We start from the raw sequence: 19,117 nt of genomic DNA, 5'->3' as shown, positions 1-19,117 counted from the left end.
AAGTATGAAGATGGAGAGAAACAGCTGGGATCCAAGCATGCCACATTATTTGTCACACTTGGTGGAGGCAATGTTATGGCATGGTCATGCATGGCTGCCAGTGGAAATGGGTCACTAGTGTTTTTTGATGATGTGACTATAGAAGTAACAGGATGATTGTGATGTGTAGAGGACTGGCTATACTCTCAGATTGAGCCAAATGCTAAAAAACACCTCACAGTGCAAATGGATAATCACCCGAACCATACTGCAAAAGCAACTCAAGAGGTTCTCAAGGCAAAAACTTGGTATATTCTTCGAATGTCAAGTGAGTTGCATGATCCCAACCTAATAAAGCATTTTTTTTCAGTTACTGAAGATAGATCAGAGTGAAAAAATGAACAAACAGGCAACAAATTACAGTGGCAAAGCATCTTAAAGGAATAAACACAGCATTTGGTGATGTTTGTGGTTTCTAGCCTAATGGGAGGTACTAAATTAAAGATTTTAATCCAAGTATTGAAATCAATACTTGGATATAAAAATAGTTTTTCCAAACAATTTTGGGTGTTTGAAAAAAATATTTATAAAAATTGCTCTAATTCTTAAATTCTTAGTTAATATATCTTTTTTTGTAAAAAACCTTGATTGCACTTTAACATAATTATTGTTTGGTTTAAAATCCATTGCGGTGGTGTACAGCTGTACAGAGGCAAAACTACAAAATGTGTTGCTCTGTCCAATAAGTTATATATACCTAACACAGTGTGCATACAGGCAGTTTGTTCGTAATGATACAGAGCAGGGGACCTTATCATAAAAGGGAACACCTAATCTAAAACTCCATCACTTTGATAAGCAGTGAAACACTTCCAAGGTCTTTCAGGTGAACCCTGCCACAGCAACACTACTAGTACATATTACTGGCCTTTCTGAACAAATAGTTCTTTTTATTTCATTTCATACTCACTATCGTCTGGATCGCAAACTTCATATTCATCCCCATCAGTTGTCTCCTGGACCTGCATAATAACAACACCAATCCATTGGTATCCTTCTTAATGTCCAGTATCTTTTATGCGCCTTAAAAATTTGTAATCACTTACATGCGTGGGAGATTTCCTCATGTTCACTCTAAAAAACAAGAAGAAGAAAAAGAAATCTCCAAAACATCACTATACGTCAAATATTAGAATAGAATGTAATGACAAAGTATTGGTCATGCCATAATTTGAGTCTTGGTAGTCGTACCTGGGGCTGGGTTTTGGTGGTAAAGATGATGAGTGTTTTGCTGGGGTTGGACATAATCTAAAAGAAAAATCCAAGGAAATTATTAATAGTTGCAATCAAAATAATTTCCAAATACTGTTATTTATTTGTTATTTATAACAAGTACTTTATAACAGAGTGCTCAGATAATTTACTCAAGTAAAAGTACCAATATTAAATAAAAGGGGAATTAATGCTCTATATTTAACATCATATTTAAGTAAAAGTACAAGCGTATTAGCCATACACTTAAATTTAGTATAAACAATTCCTTGGAGAATTAGGCATTAGTGATACATACGCCTGGTTAGTTTTTAGAGTTTCAAAACAGTTTTATGTCTTTGGGGCTTGAAGGGTAGCAAGGTTAGGAACATTGATTTAACATTTAACCACTTGTTATAATATTAAATGCATGTTCTTAAATATATCAAGTCAATAACAAAGTACTGAAAAAGTAAAAGTGTTACAAAAATGTGGCAATAAAAAAACTACTATCTAAGAATCTTAATATTACACTTATATACAGTACTTGAGTAAATTTACTTTGTTACATTCCACCACAGATTTGGACGTCTGTCTACATGACTGAATGTAACTCTGGAAAGTATTAAACTAACCTGCTTCCTGGATGAGCTGGAGAATTGTCCTGTGAGGGTAGCATAAAATGCAAACAGTGTTCAGCTTCAAGTATTCAAGTATTCATGTAAAAAATGTGTAATTACATTTTACATAAACGCCCTACCTCTTTGTCAGGAACTTCATAAAAATCTGAAAAATAACCACAGCATCAATTAGGCAGGCAGCAGAACCAAAAAAGCCACCTTTTGGTGCTGGTTTACATCGGCCTCTTCGGCTGCTTTTTAACTATCCTTTGCATTTGCATGCATTTACTAATAACCTGTTAAATACAGGAGTCACGACAGAGCCGGGACTTCTTTTTTGTTCTTGCCTTTAGGCTGGAAAAGCAGATTGACGCAGTTGCGTGTAGTTTGCACAGAAGGTGCCAAATAAAACTGTGAAAAGTGTGACACTTAAGCCAGAAAAAGAATTTACCATTTACCACTGCTCAGCTGCTCATTCGCATTTGCAGACAAACCGAGTTCTTACATGCAAACTATGGGTCACCGCAGGAAATCTGCTATCGACTAAATTACTCACAAGGTTTTTTGTGCAGCACTTTCTTTGTAACGCTTATCGCATCTTTCCCTTGTGGGGAGTGGTTTTATTAAAACCAATATTGTGGACAACTCTGAAGCAACTACATAATGTGAGATACATGCCTCTATTCAAAGGGAATAGAGATGTGGTTGAGATGTGGTTGGTTCATTACCCTCTAAGATTTTATAACTTTTCATCTGAATCCTCCCTTAGTTATGCTGCAATAGGTGTAGGCTGCTGGGGGATTCCCATGATGCATAGAGAGGTCTGTGCACTGAATCATACTTATTATCTCTGTCTCTCTTCTATAGCATGTCTTTTATCTTGTCTTCCTTCTCTCACCCTGACTGGTCGCAGCAGGTGGCCCCGCCCCTCCCTGAGCCTGGTTCTGCTGGAGGTTTCTTCCTGTTAAAAGGGAGTTTTTCCTTCCCACTGTCGCCAAAGTGCTTGCTCATAGGGGGTCATATGATTGTTGGGTTTTTCTCTGTATATATTATTGTAGGGGCTACCTTACAATATAAAGCACCTTGAGGTGACTGTTGTTGTGATTTGGCGCTGTATAAATAAAACTGAATTGAATTGAACTGAACTGAATCTAGTGCATAGTGAGGCTCTAATTTTAATAAACTTGATAATGTAGTTTACAAAACACATGCAAAACTTATTTACTACTAAAAAAATGTAGTAAGATAGAATAACAAAGCAGCCTAGCCTCTAATTGCTAACGTTTTGACAAGTGCCCAAACTAATGTTTTTGCAACAAGAGGTACTAGCACACAACATGTTGTCAAGCTGACATTAGCGTTTAGCAGCAGATACTAATCAAGTACAAAATCATTTACACTTTTTGTTGCATCATGGTATGAGTAAAGTCCCATGACAATGAGGTGCACAGTTTGCACCGCTGCAACTTTACAGCTGGGCTTTGTTCATGATGTTAGTAAAGCCTAACTGCTTGCACATGTAAAATGTATTCACTCAGCAAAGAATGTACATTGCACTTGGCGCAAACCGTTTTAACCCATTAATCTTGCTTTGTAGTACAGTGGTCCCTCGGTATAATGTGGTTCACCTTTTGCGGATTCGCTGTTTCGCAGATTTTTTTTGTGTGTAATTTTGTACGTTTTTTCTCTTTTTTTTTCTTTCTCTCTTTTTTTTTTAACAGCACATTTTATTCTGCGTTCTGATTGGCTGTAGACCGTTGTCAGTCAATCTCGTGCCGTGTCTCCTGCACAGTACAGAATGTGTTCAGCTTGTCAAATTTACATAAATCTTAATAAGCTAGCAGTGTGACTCGGAAGTGCAGTACTGTATGTTTGTTTTATCCCCAACAAACAACAATGTTGACGAGACGTTTTGCACCATCAAAGCAACCGTGGGTGCCTTTGGTTTCATTCTATAATACTGGACTTTTTGTTCTACCAAGGTTAGAACTTTGAAAGTGTTTAAACAAGAGAGAAAAGTGTGAAAATGTTCATGCCTGTGTCAGAAAAGTGTATAAAGTGTGTAGTGAGGGGTTTTACAGCCTTAAAACATCTATAATAATTGTAAAAAATAAAGTTGGCTACTTTGCAGATTTCACCCATCGCGAAATGCATTTAGAACGTAACCCCCGTGATAAACGATGGACCACTGCACACCCCTCTGGCCATGTGCTTTACCCACCGGGACTCGGAGTCCGCTGTGGTAACTTGGGAAGGTCTCTTGTAGCTTTGTTCCCACTGTTCACTGCGTATGAGGAAAAGCATAGAAAGGACTGTTATTATTTTTCCTGTAACTATTTGTATTTGTACTATTGCAAAGCACAGATCTTTCTCTTCTTCTCTGTGTTTGACTTGTAGCTTACTGCTAGTAGGATTCTCTGAAGGTTCTATATAGTTGTCATTGTCCTCTGGATTTATGTAGTCCTCCTAAAAAGCAACAGAGGCAACATCCCCACATTCGTTGGAAGATATTTTAAAATATGTCGTGAAATGTAACTGAAATGACACATCAAAGTGGCCTTACTTCATCACTTCCCACGTTTGGGGGTTCAGGGGGTAGCTCTTTGAACTTAGTTGGGCGGAGGGGCTTCTTGGGTGGCCGCTTGGGCGGGCTGTCTGAAAAGGAGAAGCAGAACCAGAAAAAGGGACATCATTTGCATGGAGACAGCTTGGTGTATTGCAACTCAATGTGTGTTTGTCACACTTCTGCAGAAATGTAGGGATGACTGCAAAAGAGTGAGTTTCAAGGCTATAGAAACTTTATAAAAAGAAGTCAACATTGCGTAAATTTTCAAAAGCATCATCAGTGAAACAAACAAAAAAAAAAAGCAAAGAAAAAAAAGCATGTATGTATAGTGACAAAAAAGGTCAAAGGACTACTGACCGACATACTCGCCCCTTGGGAAGGAACCAGAGGGAGGTGCGGTGAAGACTCTGTGGCTAGGAGGAGGTTCGTAGCTGTCATCATCACGTGGATCCTCATATGTGTCATTGTCCTGGAATAAACACGCTTTTAATAGCAAGCTTATCAGCAAGTGTAAGAATCATTTAAAATGAGCATTTTTCTAACTTACGTAATCAGAATCCGACAGCTGATCGTCGCTTTCCCTGTGGTCATCTGTAAACACAGAGGTTTAAGGCATTTTCGTAACAAAGAGGAAGAAATCAAGATGTGGAAACGCAATCGTTGCTGTTATTAAAGCCAAATTTCTAAAAACAGTAAAACCTGGCAACCAACGAAACTCAGCAGGTGTTAGAGCACAATTTTAGAGTAAAACCTCAAAACTCAGTGTTTCTGTTGTGGAGCCAGTGATGTGTGTCTCCTCACCTCTTGAACTGTAGACTAAAGTCTCTCAGTCATTTAAAATTATGCAATTTTATCATTCTGTATTTTTACACTTTACTGATGTTTTTGTGTAAGTTTTATGCAATTAAGCAAAGAGGTTATCAAGCCAATATCTGAAAACAGGTGATCTGACTGAGCTGCAGTTTGTTTAATAGTAAATTTGTACCTTCAAGCATGGACACGGAGGCAAAAAAAATCAAAGATGTAAGTTAAAAAAATAATAATCCAGTCTGATGACTTGTAATTCAAATGTAAACGTTTATGTCTAATGTGGTGATAGAGTTCAGGAGATTATTTCATAGAAAGCTAGCAGGTATCGGCAAATCAAAACTGGAGAGTGATAGCAAACTTCTCTTCTTTCAAAATGTCAAATTTGTGTTTCTAGAGTTAAAAATACACATGGCTGTATGTGTACAGATTGATTTCTTTAAAAGTTTCCATTCCTACAGTTGCACAAAGGAGACACGTGGGACAAAGTCTGAAACCCCCACGCTGTACAAAAAATAAAAATCCCGTCCAAGAGCATCAGAAGTCAAAAGAAACTTTGTGAGTCTTAATGAGATGAGTCAGAAACGTCAAAGTTATTTTTTTTTTGTAGCAAGTGTCCCATTGATGTCTCTGTACTGGGATAGGAATAACACAAGGAGCCCCCCTCAGGTGAATCTTTGTGCCCTGTACAGACATGTAGATTACAGTGACCTGTAATCTACATGTCTGATTCCTTCAGTGCACTATATGGGCTAATGACTCAGTTCTTACCTCTGTAGTCTCTCGCCGGTACTGTGGGCACCGGTTTGTTTGTCAGCCTGTCTCACACACACACACACACACACACACACACACACACACACACACACACACACACACACACACACACACACACACACACACACGCTGTCATTAGACAACTCGGCAGTGGAACAAAGTGCACTTTCAAATATTAAAGCAGAATCATTGACCACTTAAACTTAAGCAAATGTGTGTTCGCCTCATGAAGGCTGTAAAACCACAAAAGGATGACACGCACAAATGCAGTTAGCAGTCTTTTGCAAACATAAGACACGAGTTGAATAAATGGCCTTTGTGTGTCAGTTTCTATCCTTAGCGTGCTTTGAGGGGACTCATTTCAGGAAAGGAAAGTGAGAGAGATGCCATCTGTTTTAGTTATTTTTGCTTTGCGTCTCTTTTTCCAACGGTTGTGAAAGAGGAATCGACGTTCTCCACTGGTGCATGTACACAAACCGCATGGACTTTTTTTTTCTTTTGCTTTTAGATCACCAGGCTTTTTTTTTTTTGACTGTAGCAGGACAGATAAATTGAACAACTATGTAACTTTCCCATGCAGAAAATCAAAGCTTTCATTCTAAGAAACTGACCTTTTTAGTTTATTCAGGAAGCTGCCATCATTTTTCTTGATATCTTGAACGATCTTCTGAAGCTGCCTGGAACGCAAACATAAGGTTTCATACAGAAGTCATAAATAAATGCAGTTGTACATGCACATGTAATTTGTCTTGTTTCTCAGCTCAAAAAAATACTTTCCAAAGAAGCATTCACATAAGTTCCTCATTTCACTTTTCCAGACAGAGTTTAGAGGCATTTTGCTGAATACAATGAATGCAAGTCTATATGGACATTTTTGTAGTTTTACAGTGTTTTGTAATGAATTGCAGGACATATTACCAAGCAGAACATAAAAAAGATACATAAAAAAAATCATAGCTTTGTTTTTCTTTTTTTTGTTGCTAATTATACTCCTTGTACATTTGAAACAAACTAAAAATTGGCTTAAAGCAACAACGCTCACGCGAAAGTTACAACAAAACCCATCTTCTTACCGGATCTTTGCTGTGGCAGGAGCAGCCAGTTTACCTAACGTATCCATGTTCATGTTTGATCCAAAAGTTTACATTTTTCGGGCCACATTCCTGTCATGCGGTAAAGGTCGACTGCCGAATTTTTCGCAGAATTGTAAATGAACCCTGCCTTTGTTTAGTCACGTCCTTCTCACACAGGGGAGGGAATTTGCTCGAGCCACCTCTGTCAGACAAATCACTTCTCTTTTCCACTCCCCTTCACACACACACACACGCACGCACGCACACACACACACACACACACACACACACACACACACACACTCTCTCACACTCTCAAAAATAGGTTTCAGTGGCCATACTTTCAGCAGCCCTCTTACATCACATCTGTCTTGACTCACTTCAATTCCACCCTTCCAAACACTGATATTTTACCAACTGTAGATAACTTCATATATAGGAAATTTCTAGAGAATGACTTCGAGTTATCGGTATGTTATACAACAGATTGAAAGGTGACTTGGAACTTGCCACAATTACACGTACAACTCTGCTAACTTCCTCTAACAGAGTGTTTTATTATTTAACACTCTGTTTCAACTAATATATCTTTGTTAATGCATGTCTAACTTATGCTTTTAGCCTTAAAAATGATCTGTTGTTAAGGTCATTATGTCATGGAAAGTACCATGTTGTAACCCTGTTCTATAAAGAAGAAGGAAAAATAACAAGTATGCCGCCTCTCATGTTAGCCTGGAAGGAAGTTGATTTACTACAGCATGTATGCGATCATCATGGGAATTTCTTTTCTCAGTTTTTGTTTTGCTAAAAAAACGTCTACTCTGCCTTTAATCATAGTCAGAGGAAGATGTAATATGAGGAAGTTGTGCATGGTAAGAAAATACCAAGAAGTAAAGAGACAATTTTGGACTTTTAAGGTAATATCTAAACAGATCTCGCAATGAGAACAGAAGTCAGCATACTGTATGAGGACAGTCATACCATAAGCCCCAAAGAAGCCAAGAAAATATCTGACTGAACAAGGCAGGACAGATCCATGACCTAACCATCTGAATGCACACCTTGCTTGGTACGATTTGTTAATTAAGTTACAGTTACCTTCCTATCAGCTCAAATCTCTGACCTCTGGCATTGAGTTGTTGAGTTTTCACCAAGAGAACGGCCTGTCACACAGTTTCTTGCTTTTGGACCATTCTCTGTAAACCCTGGAGATGGTTGTGTGGGAAGATCGCAGTTGAGCAGCAGTTTCTCAAATAGTCAGACCCTCCTGATCTGACAGCAACAACCACAGAAACACTCAAATAACATTTCTTCCCCATTTGAATACACTAGCTGAACTTCAGCGGGATATCTTGAATACCTAAATGCTTTGAGTTGCTGCCATGCGATTGGCTGTTTCAACATTTGTGGTAGCACGCAGTTGTACCAGTGAGTGTATAAAAATACATGCGAACACAGTATGAGATATTTAGTCTGTCACTTCACCTTTGTCACTTTTTTCTTTCTATATACGGAAGCGTGTGTCCATTTCATGTTACATAACGTGTGAAAGTGTTGCAAAAAGTGGCTTTTCAGATTGGATTTCGTGTGCTCTGAATCATACTGTGCATAGTGTGGACCTACAAACTGCACGGTGCTGCTTTTTTCAAAGTAACTTTATGGTTTGACAAGTGAATGAGTGATGGGATAAAAGAAAATAAAAGACCAAGTATGGAAGTTCAGGGCTTCCAGTTTTACATTTGAATTTGTAGTTGCTATTTTTTACCAATTTTATTGGTAAATAAAATATTTACAGTGTGCAAATATCTGGAGACACTCTTCATTTCTTTATAGTTTGCAAGGAAAGAAGTGCACCCATTTATGGAAACAAGTGCAAACATATGGAAACACAGTATATAGGGCAAAGCAGTTTGAACAATTCTAATCGGTAATTGGTATGACCACCTTTATTTAAGAAAAAAAAAAAAGCAGGAACTCTCTTAAGAAAACTTGCATGTCATTCTTTTTAAGTAGTCTTCAAGAGTAGTTCTCCAGGTGTCTTGAAGGACATTCAAAGCTCTTCTTTGGCTGCTTCTTGTTTCGTTCTCTGTCGAGATGATCCCACACTGTTTCAATAATGTTGAGGTCCGGCCTCTGGGGAGGCCAATCCATGACTCATAGTGTGTTTTCTAACCCAGTGATGCATCAGTGTTGGTGGACACACTGTACACTCACACAGAAATAAGCCAAGTTTTCTTTCTATCTAATAAGTCTTTGTGAATCCCCTTCTTGGTGCAAAAATACTATTTTAACCCTGTCAAACTGCGTTATTTTTGGCATTTCTTGGTATATTTCACTAAACAAATGGGAAGAAATTGTCTATTTTTGTTGCTAATGTCTAAAGAATATCTACAGATGCAGATTTAAAGTGGTTATTTGGTAAGATGTGTTTTTTTTTCAGCTAATGACTTTTGTACATGCTGTTAAAATGATGAGATAAATATTTTTACATTTCACTCTAAGATTTAAGTACAATATGTTGTATTTATGTTACAATATTTGAATTTTCCACGCAAGAAAAGTTTCACTTAGATTTTAATAATGCATAATTTTCAAGAAACACGTAATAATTAATTTAATTTTTTATTTTCTAGTTTAATTTTTTTTACATAGCATGCCGGTTGAAACAAGTAATTGTAGCTTAATGGTGTCTGTTTATATCACACACACGGGAATACATCAACGGGTACATACCATACAAACAAGAACACACATGCAGCCACATGTGCAGGTGCAGTCAGACACCCTAACTTCCCTAAACACATCTGTGCATGTACACAGATCCAGCGGAAACCAGCTGTACGCGAGCACACACACAAATATTGTAATTTCATTTCTGCTCCTTCTCTTATTTACACATGAATACAAGCAGATCTGGGGCAATCACACTTTATCATTTGGAGTCTACTGCTTCTATAGGTCAGTCTTCTAATGTCTAATTTCGGTTGGCCTGGGTGAATTGTAACCTTGGTTTCCTGTACTTACTTACAAGAGGGGCAACCAGTGTGGTTTTCTGCTAATGTAGCCCATCTGCAATAAGGTCTGATGTGCTCTGCGATCAGACACGCACTCCTGCACACTTTGTAATGAGTGGTTATATTGTTGCTGTTACCTTCCTTAATACAAATTTTATTTGTCGCATACACAGTACAACATTTATTGAACATGTAGTGAAATGCTTGTGTCCGAGCTGCAGACGTAGCCGCGCCATTCCAGGGCTTTTAGCATGGAGCTCTAGCCAGGACCCTTACTGGATACCGGGAGGGAACCGAACTTGTGTGGGAGTCACAAACAGAGATGGGCAGTAATCTGTAATCTGATTACTTTTTTCAAGTAACGAGTAAAGTAAGGGATTACTATTGCAAAAAAGGTATTTAGATTACCGTTACTTTCCCGTAAGCACACTGCGTTACTGCGTTACTAAAACCGGGATTCTTTTGTGAGTGTCTCATGACAATGACGTAAGCGAGTGCGACGTTCGTGGCAACAGCTGTGTGCAGATCAAGAATGGATAATATATCGAGTGTGGGAGAGTATGATAAATTTTGAGGTTATTATATCATCTTATGCCACGTTATACCCCTAATTAAAGATTGTGAAATTATTATGTAGTTTTAGTTTGCATTATTCTCCTGACTTAGAAGAAGGGGATAACTATTACATTTATTAAACTGATTTGAGTTACATTAGACTGCTGATTTATTGTGAATGAGTGATATTGTTTTATGATGTATGATACAGCTGCATTATAAGAAATACTGTTTTCAGAGAATCATGGCCTTATTTGTCTGATTAGAAAGGAACAGAACATACTGCACAGGAAGCCAAGGTCATAACTTAGGCTCACTGAGAGAGAAAGAATGTGGATGTTTAGGTTTTATGACGCTGGAGGGGGGCTGAAGCTATAAGAATGTGAGAAATGGTCATACACCTCGAGATCCGCTGTTACCCTCACCGGCACATCTCCCATCCGGATGTATTGCGCAAAAGTGTTGTATGGAATAATGAGAATTGTATGGAATAAAATGACTGTTGATTGAGCATTTATACACCGTTCTTCCTTCAGCCCAAAGATCAAAGAATTGGGAGGATTTAACACCATGCAGTGTTTAAAGCATGGAAGTACTGACCTTACTTTGAGTTTGATTCGTAAAAAGTGCCAAAAACATTAGCGTCCGCTGCTCACTGCGTGGGAAGAAAACTTCTTTTTACAGCGGAAAAACCCTTTAACTTCCGAGCAAGCACCGAGTGTGTTACCACGGAATGGTAAATTCACAAACTCGCGGATTCTTCCACTGACCGCTGCGGCAAACCTGCACCAGGGCAAACCTCCGCCTGCCCCAATCCTGCTACAGGTGAAAATAGAGCAACAGAACCACTATATAAAAAATAAAATTTTTTGCTTGATGCATAAAATTAAAAGATTAAAACTAATAAAACAATTTTTAAAAAGAGACTTTTCCATTTGATTACATTTTATATGATAGATTAGGCAGAAAGTAGAATTGGGCTGAAAGATCTATCGCTTTATCACCTATTCAGATTGTAAATCATGTTTCTAAAAAGTAACTAATTACTTTTGAAAATAAGTAATCAGTAAAGTGATTACTTTTTTGGGGAAGTAATCATTATTAGTTACTGATTACTTTTTTCAAGTAACTTGACCAACACTGGTCACAAACCTAGCCTTTAGCTGCACCTGTCCTCCAGGTGCCGAGGTTATGAAGCTCAAACTCATAACCTCGGCAACAGTACAGTGTTCTGTCATATAAGTACCGCGCGCTAACCGATTGCGCCACTGGAGCTTCCTGTCAGCTGAAAGCAGTCAGGCCATTCTCCTCTGACCTCTGATCTCAAGAAGAGCTTTTCACTCAGAGAACATTCACTCACTGGATATTTTCTCTTTTTAAGAGAAAAAAAATGCTTATGGTTTGGCGGGGTTTTGGCACCAGCATCCATGATGCTGCCCATGCAATCAGCTAATGAGATATTAGAGTTAATGAGCAGTCGAACAGGCGTACCTAATGAAATGGCCAGCTAGTGTTGTTGTGAAATGTTTTGTAGCTCTGGACAGAGAGATCAGTCAGCCTGTGGTTTGTTTTGTCAAACTGCAGCAGGAACAATAAAAAGAAATGAGAGAAAAGGAGAACTGAAGGACGGAGACGGGGATAGAAAGAGAGAGATATGATTGAGGGGTGTGATGACAGAGGTACGAGGGTGTTACTTACGGCTGGTGGATGAGACTAAACTTGCTCAAGTCACTTTCACTCAGGTTCTGAAAGAACATCAGAGAAATCAACTGTTAAAAAAATGTGACAGGATGGGAGGAAAATAAGAGACTACAGAGATCACAGATCGCTGTGATTCCTTTCAGCAGAGATGATACGGCGAGGATGTCACCTTTACTGGAGCAGAAGAGACATGAATGCATTACCTCTTTAGGAACAAAAGATGGCAGCATCTCACTTAGGGCCTTTTTTGGAGGCACATGTGCTCAAACTTCGCTGTAGCTCAAAAAAAGGGCACAGTTTAGCCACATTCAGACACTAACCTAAAAGTGCTGTTGGTAACATACTCCAGTAATTTCACAGGAAAGCTGTGGGCTGAGCGTCTTGCTTATGAGCCCAAATATCTACTAACACAGGAGCAACATATTTTTTTATTAACAGAGTGCTTTTATAAGAATTAATTCTAAACTAAAAGCTGATAGAAAATAATTTTGAAATCAACATTAAATGAACGTTGGCTGTTTTGTTTGTTGTCGCCCTTCAGGTTTGGCTCGCTCGTCTTAATACAAACAAATCCCAACCATATTATCATATTACCCAATTTTCTAAATGATCTTACATTAAAAAAAAAAGTTTAGCCGACTGCGCTTGTATTAGTTTTTTTTGTCGTATTCATAATGTCTGTGTTGCAGTAAGGCGTTTGTGATTTGTAAATGAAAGGAAAATGATTACCATAAAATATGCAACAAATTCTGCTAAATTATGTATTCCCCTCTTCATTCATAATTCATTGCTCCAGGTCGTTACTTGCTCTGTCTTTCTTCCATTTTAAATTTGCTGTAATGTAATGAGGATCCACGGCCACAAATGTTTGGGAAAAGTTGGGAATTTTAGTTTGCGAGACGTCACGTGACCCGACGGAGGCGTGTCATAACAGGCTGTAATATAAAGCGTCTGAATTTAACGTAAGAATGATGTATAATTGGTCCTTTATTCAATAAGTATGATGTGAAACCTGTGTAATGATATGCTGTTAAGCTGATTAAACAGTAGCTGTTTATTTATAAGAGAAATCAAACAGGGAGGGGAGTTAGTAATTCAGCTCACACTACCTTGACGTGTGTGTTTCGGTTGAACAAAAAGCCGCATTACCTCTAGGAATAAGCCCATAGCATAGCTGAAGCACTCTAAGACAGAGATTGGGATTTAATCATCTGTAAATTTAAAAGTGAGATCGCTTAATATGAAAGACTGTGCCTCCTTCAAAGCACTGATCCTTGCCCTCGCAGATACACACTTGATCATCACGCAGTCTTACAGGAAGAAGAAAAAAACATCTGTATAAAATCAGACTTAGCCTTTTGACACCGAATGAAATATCAAATAGTCTGCCCCAGTGGATACTCAGGCACAGCTCACACAGTGAATTATTTATAGGAGTGTCTGTGCTTGTTCAAATGAGACACAACAGCTCTACAAGGTGCATCCGTTCCCTTTTTTCCAGTAGGCCCAGAGTCCACGTTTTATCATTTTAAAAATGCTCATGGTCACACTGCAATGCTTTACATGCTTTTAGATCTTCCGTCAGGCCTGTTAGTAAATGTGAATGGGGCATTTTTCCTTTTCACAGTCTTCTTGTAAACCATTTTTTCCATTGTCATGATGTGACATTTTTAACCTTGACGATACTGATAGTAGCATTAGCAAGATAAAGGCTATATCTGAAATTACTTCCCTGTGCAGTCATTCATGTGTATGTAATAAACCAAAGTGAGATTTTAGCTTTCATTTGTAGAAGTAGTTTATTTTTAAATAGGGACAAGTATGTCACATGAACCAGGCAGCACACAACAGCATTTATAGTCTAACCTAGTTTGTAATGGCCCTCAAAATCAATACCATTCATACTCTATATAATAAATACACACATTAAAGAGGTGGAAGGGAGCTAAAACTGCTAAAAAGGTGGAGAGCATGTTTAAAGCAAACAAGCCAAGCAGGCCTGGCAAAAACCAACCCTAGGGCGGGTTTTTTCTTGTAAGATAAATGAGGAAATTTTCCAACTGTTATTTAAAAGTGACTCAAAACTATTGATGGTAATAAACACATTAAAATCACAGAATATCCCACTGGAAAGTCTACATTGCGTCAGTGTGAAATCTCGGTTTCACCCTAAACCAGGTGCACAGACGACCACTATTCTTGTTTCTGTTCATGAGTGGTTTGCTGTCAGAGTGGCAAACAGCAAGGGCAAGGGTCTGACGCACCGAACATTTGTTAATACTTCTCGTTGAAACGAGTTTCATTTCACGATAGAGAGAACAGCTTCGCAGCTACACGGCCACAAAATTACCCCTCGGTTCTTTCACGGCAGCTGCACAAGGTCTCATGACTGTCATTAGGTGAGAGACTTTCCACATGTTCACAAATCTACACTGGATGTCGACAAGCTAATTCTGGTTTAAGGTGTTTTTCCTGCTTTGTGGCTCTGTTATCCATTACGAGGCAGCTGTGTCAAAATTCAAATTAGATTCAGTGAGACTAAAGAATTACCGCTTATTACGCTGAGGATATATTATTGCAGAGTGCCGCTGTAGATTTTTAAGGCCAACGGCAAAACAGAAATATATACTGCTTGCCCGTATACAAGTCACTTTATTAGGTACACCCTACAGCTGCTCTTTAACAGGTGGAAATGGGAGCATCGCATTACGGACACGAAGCTGTGATACTATCATGTCAGTATGGATTAAAATCTCTGAGGTATGTTTCCAGCACAAGACACTTCTGAATGCAAAAGGCAGTCCAACCCTGCACCTAATAAAGTGGCAACTATATGCAGATGTGCTATATGTGCTCCATAGGAAGCATCTGCAATGGAAGCATATGTGTTTTTTTTTTTCGAGGGGCCTTTGTTTGTAATGTCAATGTGATACACCGAAGCTGAAAGTGGCTTCCCCACATAGCCGCCACACACAGGCGGCATTACAGAGATGGAAGCTGACAGTTCTTTTGATCTTCTGCTTCCACATATCGCTTTTAACCTGTCTACCTGTGTGAGCGAATGTGGCATCAAAAAGACAGAGATTACCTTTATCTGCGCTGCGCTGACTGTCTGTCATTCCGCTCCGTACTGTATTATACAGCCATCCACCGCTCATACGGAATAAAACTGTTTTTCTTTTCCCACCTTTCGTTCTTACCGCTAAATCGTGACCACGCGTTGTGGGTGCAATGTGAATAAGATGCATTCGAGCCAGGAGCTGACGATGACGTTGCCAATGGAAAGCAGTTCAGATCTGTGTTGCATGCTTACACTTTTTTTTTTTTTAATGGATTTTATGACCTTTGCTCCAGCCACTGTACATCACATGAATATGTAAAATAAGCCAAAGGCAATGCTCAGCAGAAGCATGCTCGCTGGATGACATTCAGATACCAAAGTGCAGGCCCTGCTCTGCTTCTGGACACACGCTGAGCTCCTGATGAGTCAAAAATAACTTTCTACAAATGTTTCTTCTTCTTTGCTGGATTTTAAAAACCTGTAGAAGAGGCAAATAATGCCTTTAAAAATTCTCCGTTTATTAATAATTAGTTGTTTCAGTGATGTCGCTGGAGCGTTAACAACACTGCAGTCGTTGTCAAATGTGATTTTAGGTCAACACAGGCAAACACAACCCCTTCAAACAATACAAAAACGTATATTCGCATATTTTCAGAAGCACACTGATGATTCAACCACTGAATCTTTAAAAAAGGTTGCTCTTGTAAAATAAAGGAAGTGACATTACACTGCCAGGGGCAATTTCAGGATGTTTGTCAAAAATAGAAGAGGAACTGGATAGTTGCAATGAGCAGCGTCACTCGTAGTAGAGAAAGTAAAGAGCACCATCTGCTGGATTTCGTCAACTGAAAATCCAAACAAAACCTTTCTCAAAGACACAAATGTCTTTACAGTAATGACTTTTTTCAGATATTTTCCAAATATATGTATCTATGAAGCTATTCAGTCAAACACAGACAACTTTATACACTTTCTGTAAGCATGCTCATAAACACCAGTGAACATGTAGTGCCATAACTCTTCTGTAACTTTCCAGATCTGAAAAGTGAAGCTTCTGCATTCTTTATCATTACCATTAGAGGGCGACCTCCCTGGTTGTTTGACAAAGACTGGTTGTCTATAGGAAAAGGATTCCACTAATAACTTCAGAAAACAGTTTCCTGACTGGGCTGTAGTATAAGTTGTGAGTTAGAAATCTTCTTTGTCTGGTTGTTTTGTAAATTATGGTTACTTGTAGAGCCACTAATGCTTCAGGATCCACCTTGTGATTGACAAGAGTGCTCAGATTTTTCAGTCAAGGCCCTTGCTTATCACACCCCACTTCACTGTGACAGCCAACATGCTTAAAGCCTTCACAAACTAGCAGGTGTCCATATTTTATATACAGTCAAAACAGCCTAAAATCAGCTTGCTAATATATTCCAGTAGCAATGCTAACAAGATGATACTGATGGGAGCATTTGATTGGAGGGACAACCAGGAGGTAATCAAACCACAAATATCTGTACTGTAGAGCTTAAAATAGCAGATTATATAACATGAAGTATTATATACTGTCTATGATTTGTGCAAATTGCTTACATATGCTACACAATAGTTAAAAATGCCAACCTGCTTGTGGAGCAAATTATAAAGTCAAGAGCAAAACAAAACACAGAATATTTGCTGCACATTTCATGCCCGTGAACCCAGTTGTTGTTGAGCCACTTTGCTCTGAACCACAAATGTCGACCTCCTCTTGCGGCACTGGAGAAAAAGTTAGAGGTTTACAAAAGCCAGCATGATTCAGCCTCTGAGGACACCGAACAGCAGAAGGAAATTTCATCCAAAAGCGATCCATCGAGAAGCTGGTTGGGGATTTTATTTATAGATCAAATTCCTTTGCTGCAGTAAAAATACTGGCTAAAAAAATAATCAACTAGACCAAAAAAAAAAAAAGCTTAAAAGTTTGACTGGGAAATGTCTGTCAGACACCGCAACCTTGAAGCTAGTTAAACTAAAAAGCTGGGCAGCCACTCAATAAAAGCATGGGTTTACTTAAGCGTGCACTGGCTGGATCCATAGCTAAGGAGATCTATCAATCGATACACATACTGTATGTATATGTATATTTCAGATTGGTGATATTAACGTGCACATCAAAGCCTCTGCTCTGAAGTATTAATCAATTTGACTGATAAAATCCGCATCTTTTTTTTTTAACTATGCAGACCAAACACTTCAGTGATGCAATATCCCACCTAAAGTGGAGTTAGCTCAGGGTCATTGAATAATGAATAGGCGACTAGGCCGCTGCTCTAATTTAGAGCGTGGCAAGAAGTGTGCATAAGCATCCACTTAAAAGATGCATATGAATGAAAGCTTCTTCAGGCTTGGCAGTGTGTGGGAGGTTTTTACTGAAGTATTATAAAGATCCCCCAAAACACCAAATATTAGGGAGTTATAAACCCTCACTTCAGTTATTTGCTGCATAAAATCCTCTTTAAACAGCGTTCCCCCTCATGACTGAAGCAGATTTAGAGATACTTACTTAAGTAAGTGGGGATTACAGCTTTATTAGCCATGAGACTCATTTCACACTCCTTACTCTCTCCCGAACAGGGGCACTCAGTTGCGCTCAGTTTGGCAGCCTGCTTCTCGGTAGCTATGAGAAAGGCCTCAGAGATTGTACACACGGCGTGGATGATGGAGACAGAGCAGCGAGGGTGAAATCAAAGCAGAAGTTACAACAGATACACAGACTTCCACATTAGCAGGGCCACAGTTTACAGAAAGAGCAAGTGTGGGAAGTAATGCAACCGGCTTTTGTCATGTTTCGTATCCTGTGAACTCTCCTGTTTTTCAACTTGAAACATGCTTTTAGATTCATAGTAAAAGTGTGTTCGTCAAGCAGTGACATTTTAACAAGAAAACAATAAAAAAAAAAATGTCTGCCAAAGTAACAGAGAGTGAGAGTGTTACAAATAAACCAACCTCAACTGAATTTTTTTTGTTTGTGTGTGTGTTTTCTAGCAAAATGGCATAAACAGCTCGAGGAAATGTAATTATTCTGCTGCTGTTAATGTCATAATCACAATAATAACAACTGCTCGCCAGGATTTGACCATTTTAATTAGAATAACAAACTGAACACAACCACAACCCTGATATGATCCTGGGTGGATTAGTAGATTATGTAACTGTGCGGGAGAAAGAGCCATTTCTGGATTATTCAGGTACAAATGAGGAAAGACTCACCAGAAATCTCTGTCCATTAATTTTCAGTCTGTTTACAGTGACGGCGCATTCTTGCATATTATTCTGAGGAGAGTAAACATATCCATTCACTATTTTTAAATGACTAATTACACACACTTATTGAATCAAGCAAACATTTAACTTCCAGTCATCTAATGTCCTGGTCTTACTTTAACACTTTAGCTGCTTATGTGCATTAACATTAACATTATACGTGACCCTCAGAATGAACTGGTGAATATTTAAAGTGCGACAAAACACAAGCATCTCTCCCATTTCCAGTGGACTCACCTTATACAGTAAGAAGGCTACTTTTGCCTGGTCCCACCCCTCGCACTCCTCTCTGGATGGCAGGTTCATTTCTGTCTCTACAGGGAACCTCTGAGTACGAGTGTGCTTTTGGAAGTACAGTAATAGACTGACCCGTCACGCACCGCGGCTCTAGCGCAGCTTCAGCAGGGAGAAGTACACACAGC

General features: G+C 38.8%; 1 protein-coding gene across 2 annotated transcripts in view; it reads right to left on the bottom strand.

The window, feature by feature from the left end:
* Positions 1-19,117, bottom strand: part of blnk (B cell linker) — a 25,151-nt gene extending 6,034 nt beyond the window's left edge. The window contains exons 1-15 of one of the 2 annotated variants that reach the window (XM_040044738.1): positions 18,933-19,117; positions 18,642-18,704; positions 12,341-12,387; positions 6,612-6,677; positions 5,995-6,041; positions 4,964-5,007; positions 4,774-4,885; positions 4,414-4,505; positions 4,253-4,316; positions 4,072-4,134; positions 1,991-2,016; positions 1,866-1,894; positions 1,231-1,287; positions 1,086-1,113; positions 950-1,001 (exon numbers count right to left, since the gene is read on the bottom strand). In XM_040044738.1, coding sequence (XP_039900672.1) covers positions 950-1,001; positions 1,086-1,113; positions 1,231-1,287; positions 1,866-1,894; positions 1,991-2,016; positions 4,072-4,134; positions 4,253-4,316; positions 4,414-4,505; positions 4,774-4,885; positions 4,964-5,007; positions 5,995-6,041; positions 6,612-6,677; positions 12,341-12,387; positions 18,642-18,704; positions 18,933-19,001 — 859 coding nt within the window. In that variant the 5' untranslated portion in view covers positions 19,002-19,117. Of the gene's footprint in view, positions 1-949; positions 1,002-1,085; positions 1,114-1,230; positions 1,288-1,865; positions 1,895-1,990; positions 2,017-4,071; positions 4,135-4,252; positions 4,317-4,413; positions 4,506-4,773; positions 4,886-4,963; positions 5,008-5,994; positions 6,042-6,611; positions 6,678-7,073; positions 9,510-12,340; positions 12,388-18,641; positions 18,705-18,932 lie in introns of those variants that run through there. The other variant, XM_040044740.1, reaches the window with a different exon arrangement.

The sequence above is a fragment of the Simochromis diagramma genome, unplaced genomic scaffold (assembly GCF_900408965.1).
Source record: "Simochromis diagramma unplaced genomic scaffold, fSimDia1.1 OVJJ01000486.1, whole genome shotgun sequence".
In the NCBI taxonomy this organism is placed as follows: Eukaryota; Metazoa; Chordata; class Actinopteri; order Cichliformes; family Cichlidae; genus Simochromis; species Simochromis diagramma.
The sequence above is the reverse complement of the archived record's forward strand: the minus strand, read 5'-3'. Positions and strand labels throughout refer to the sequence as shown.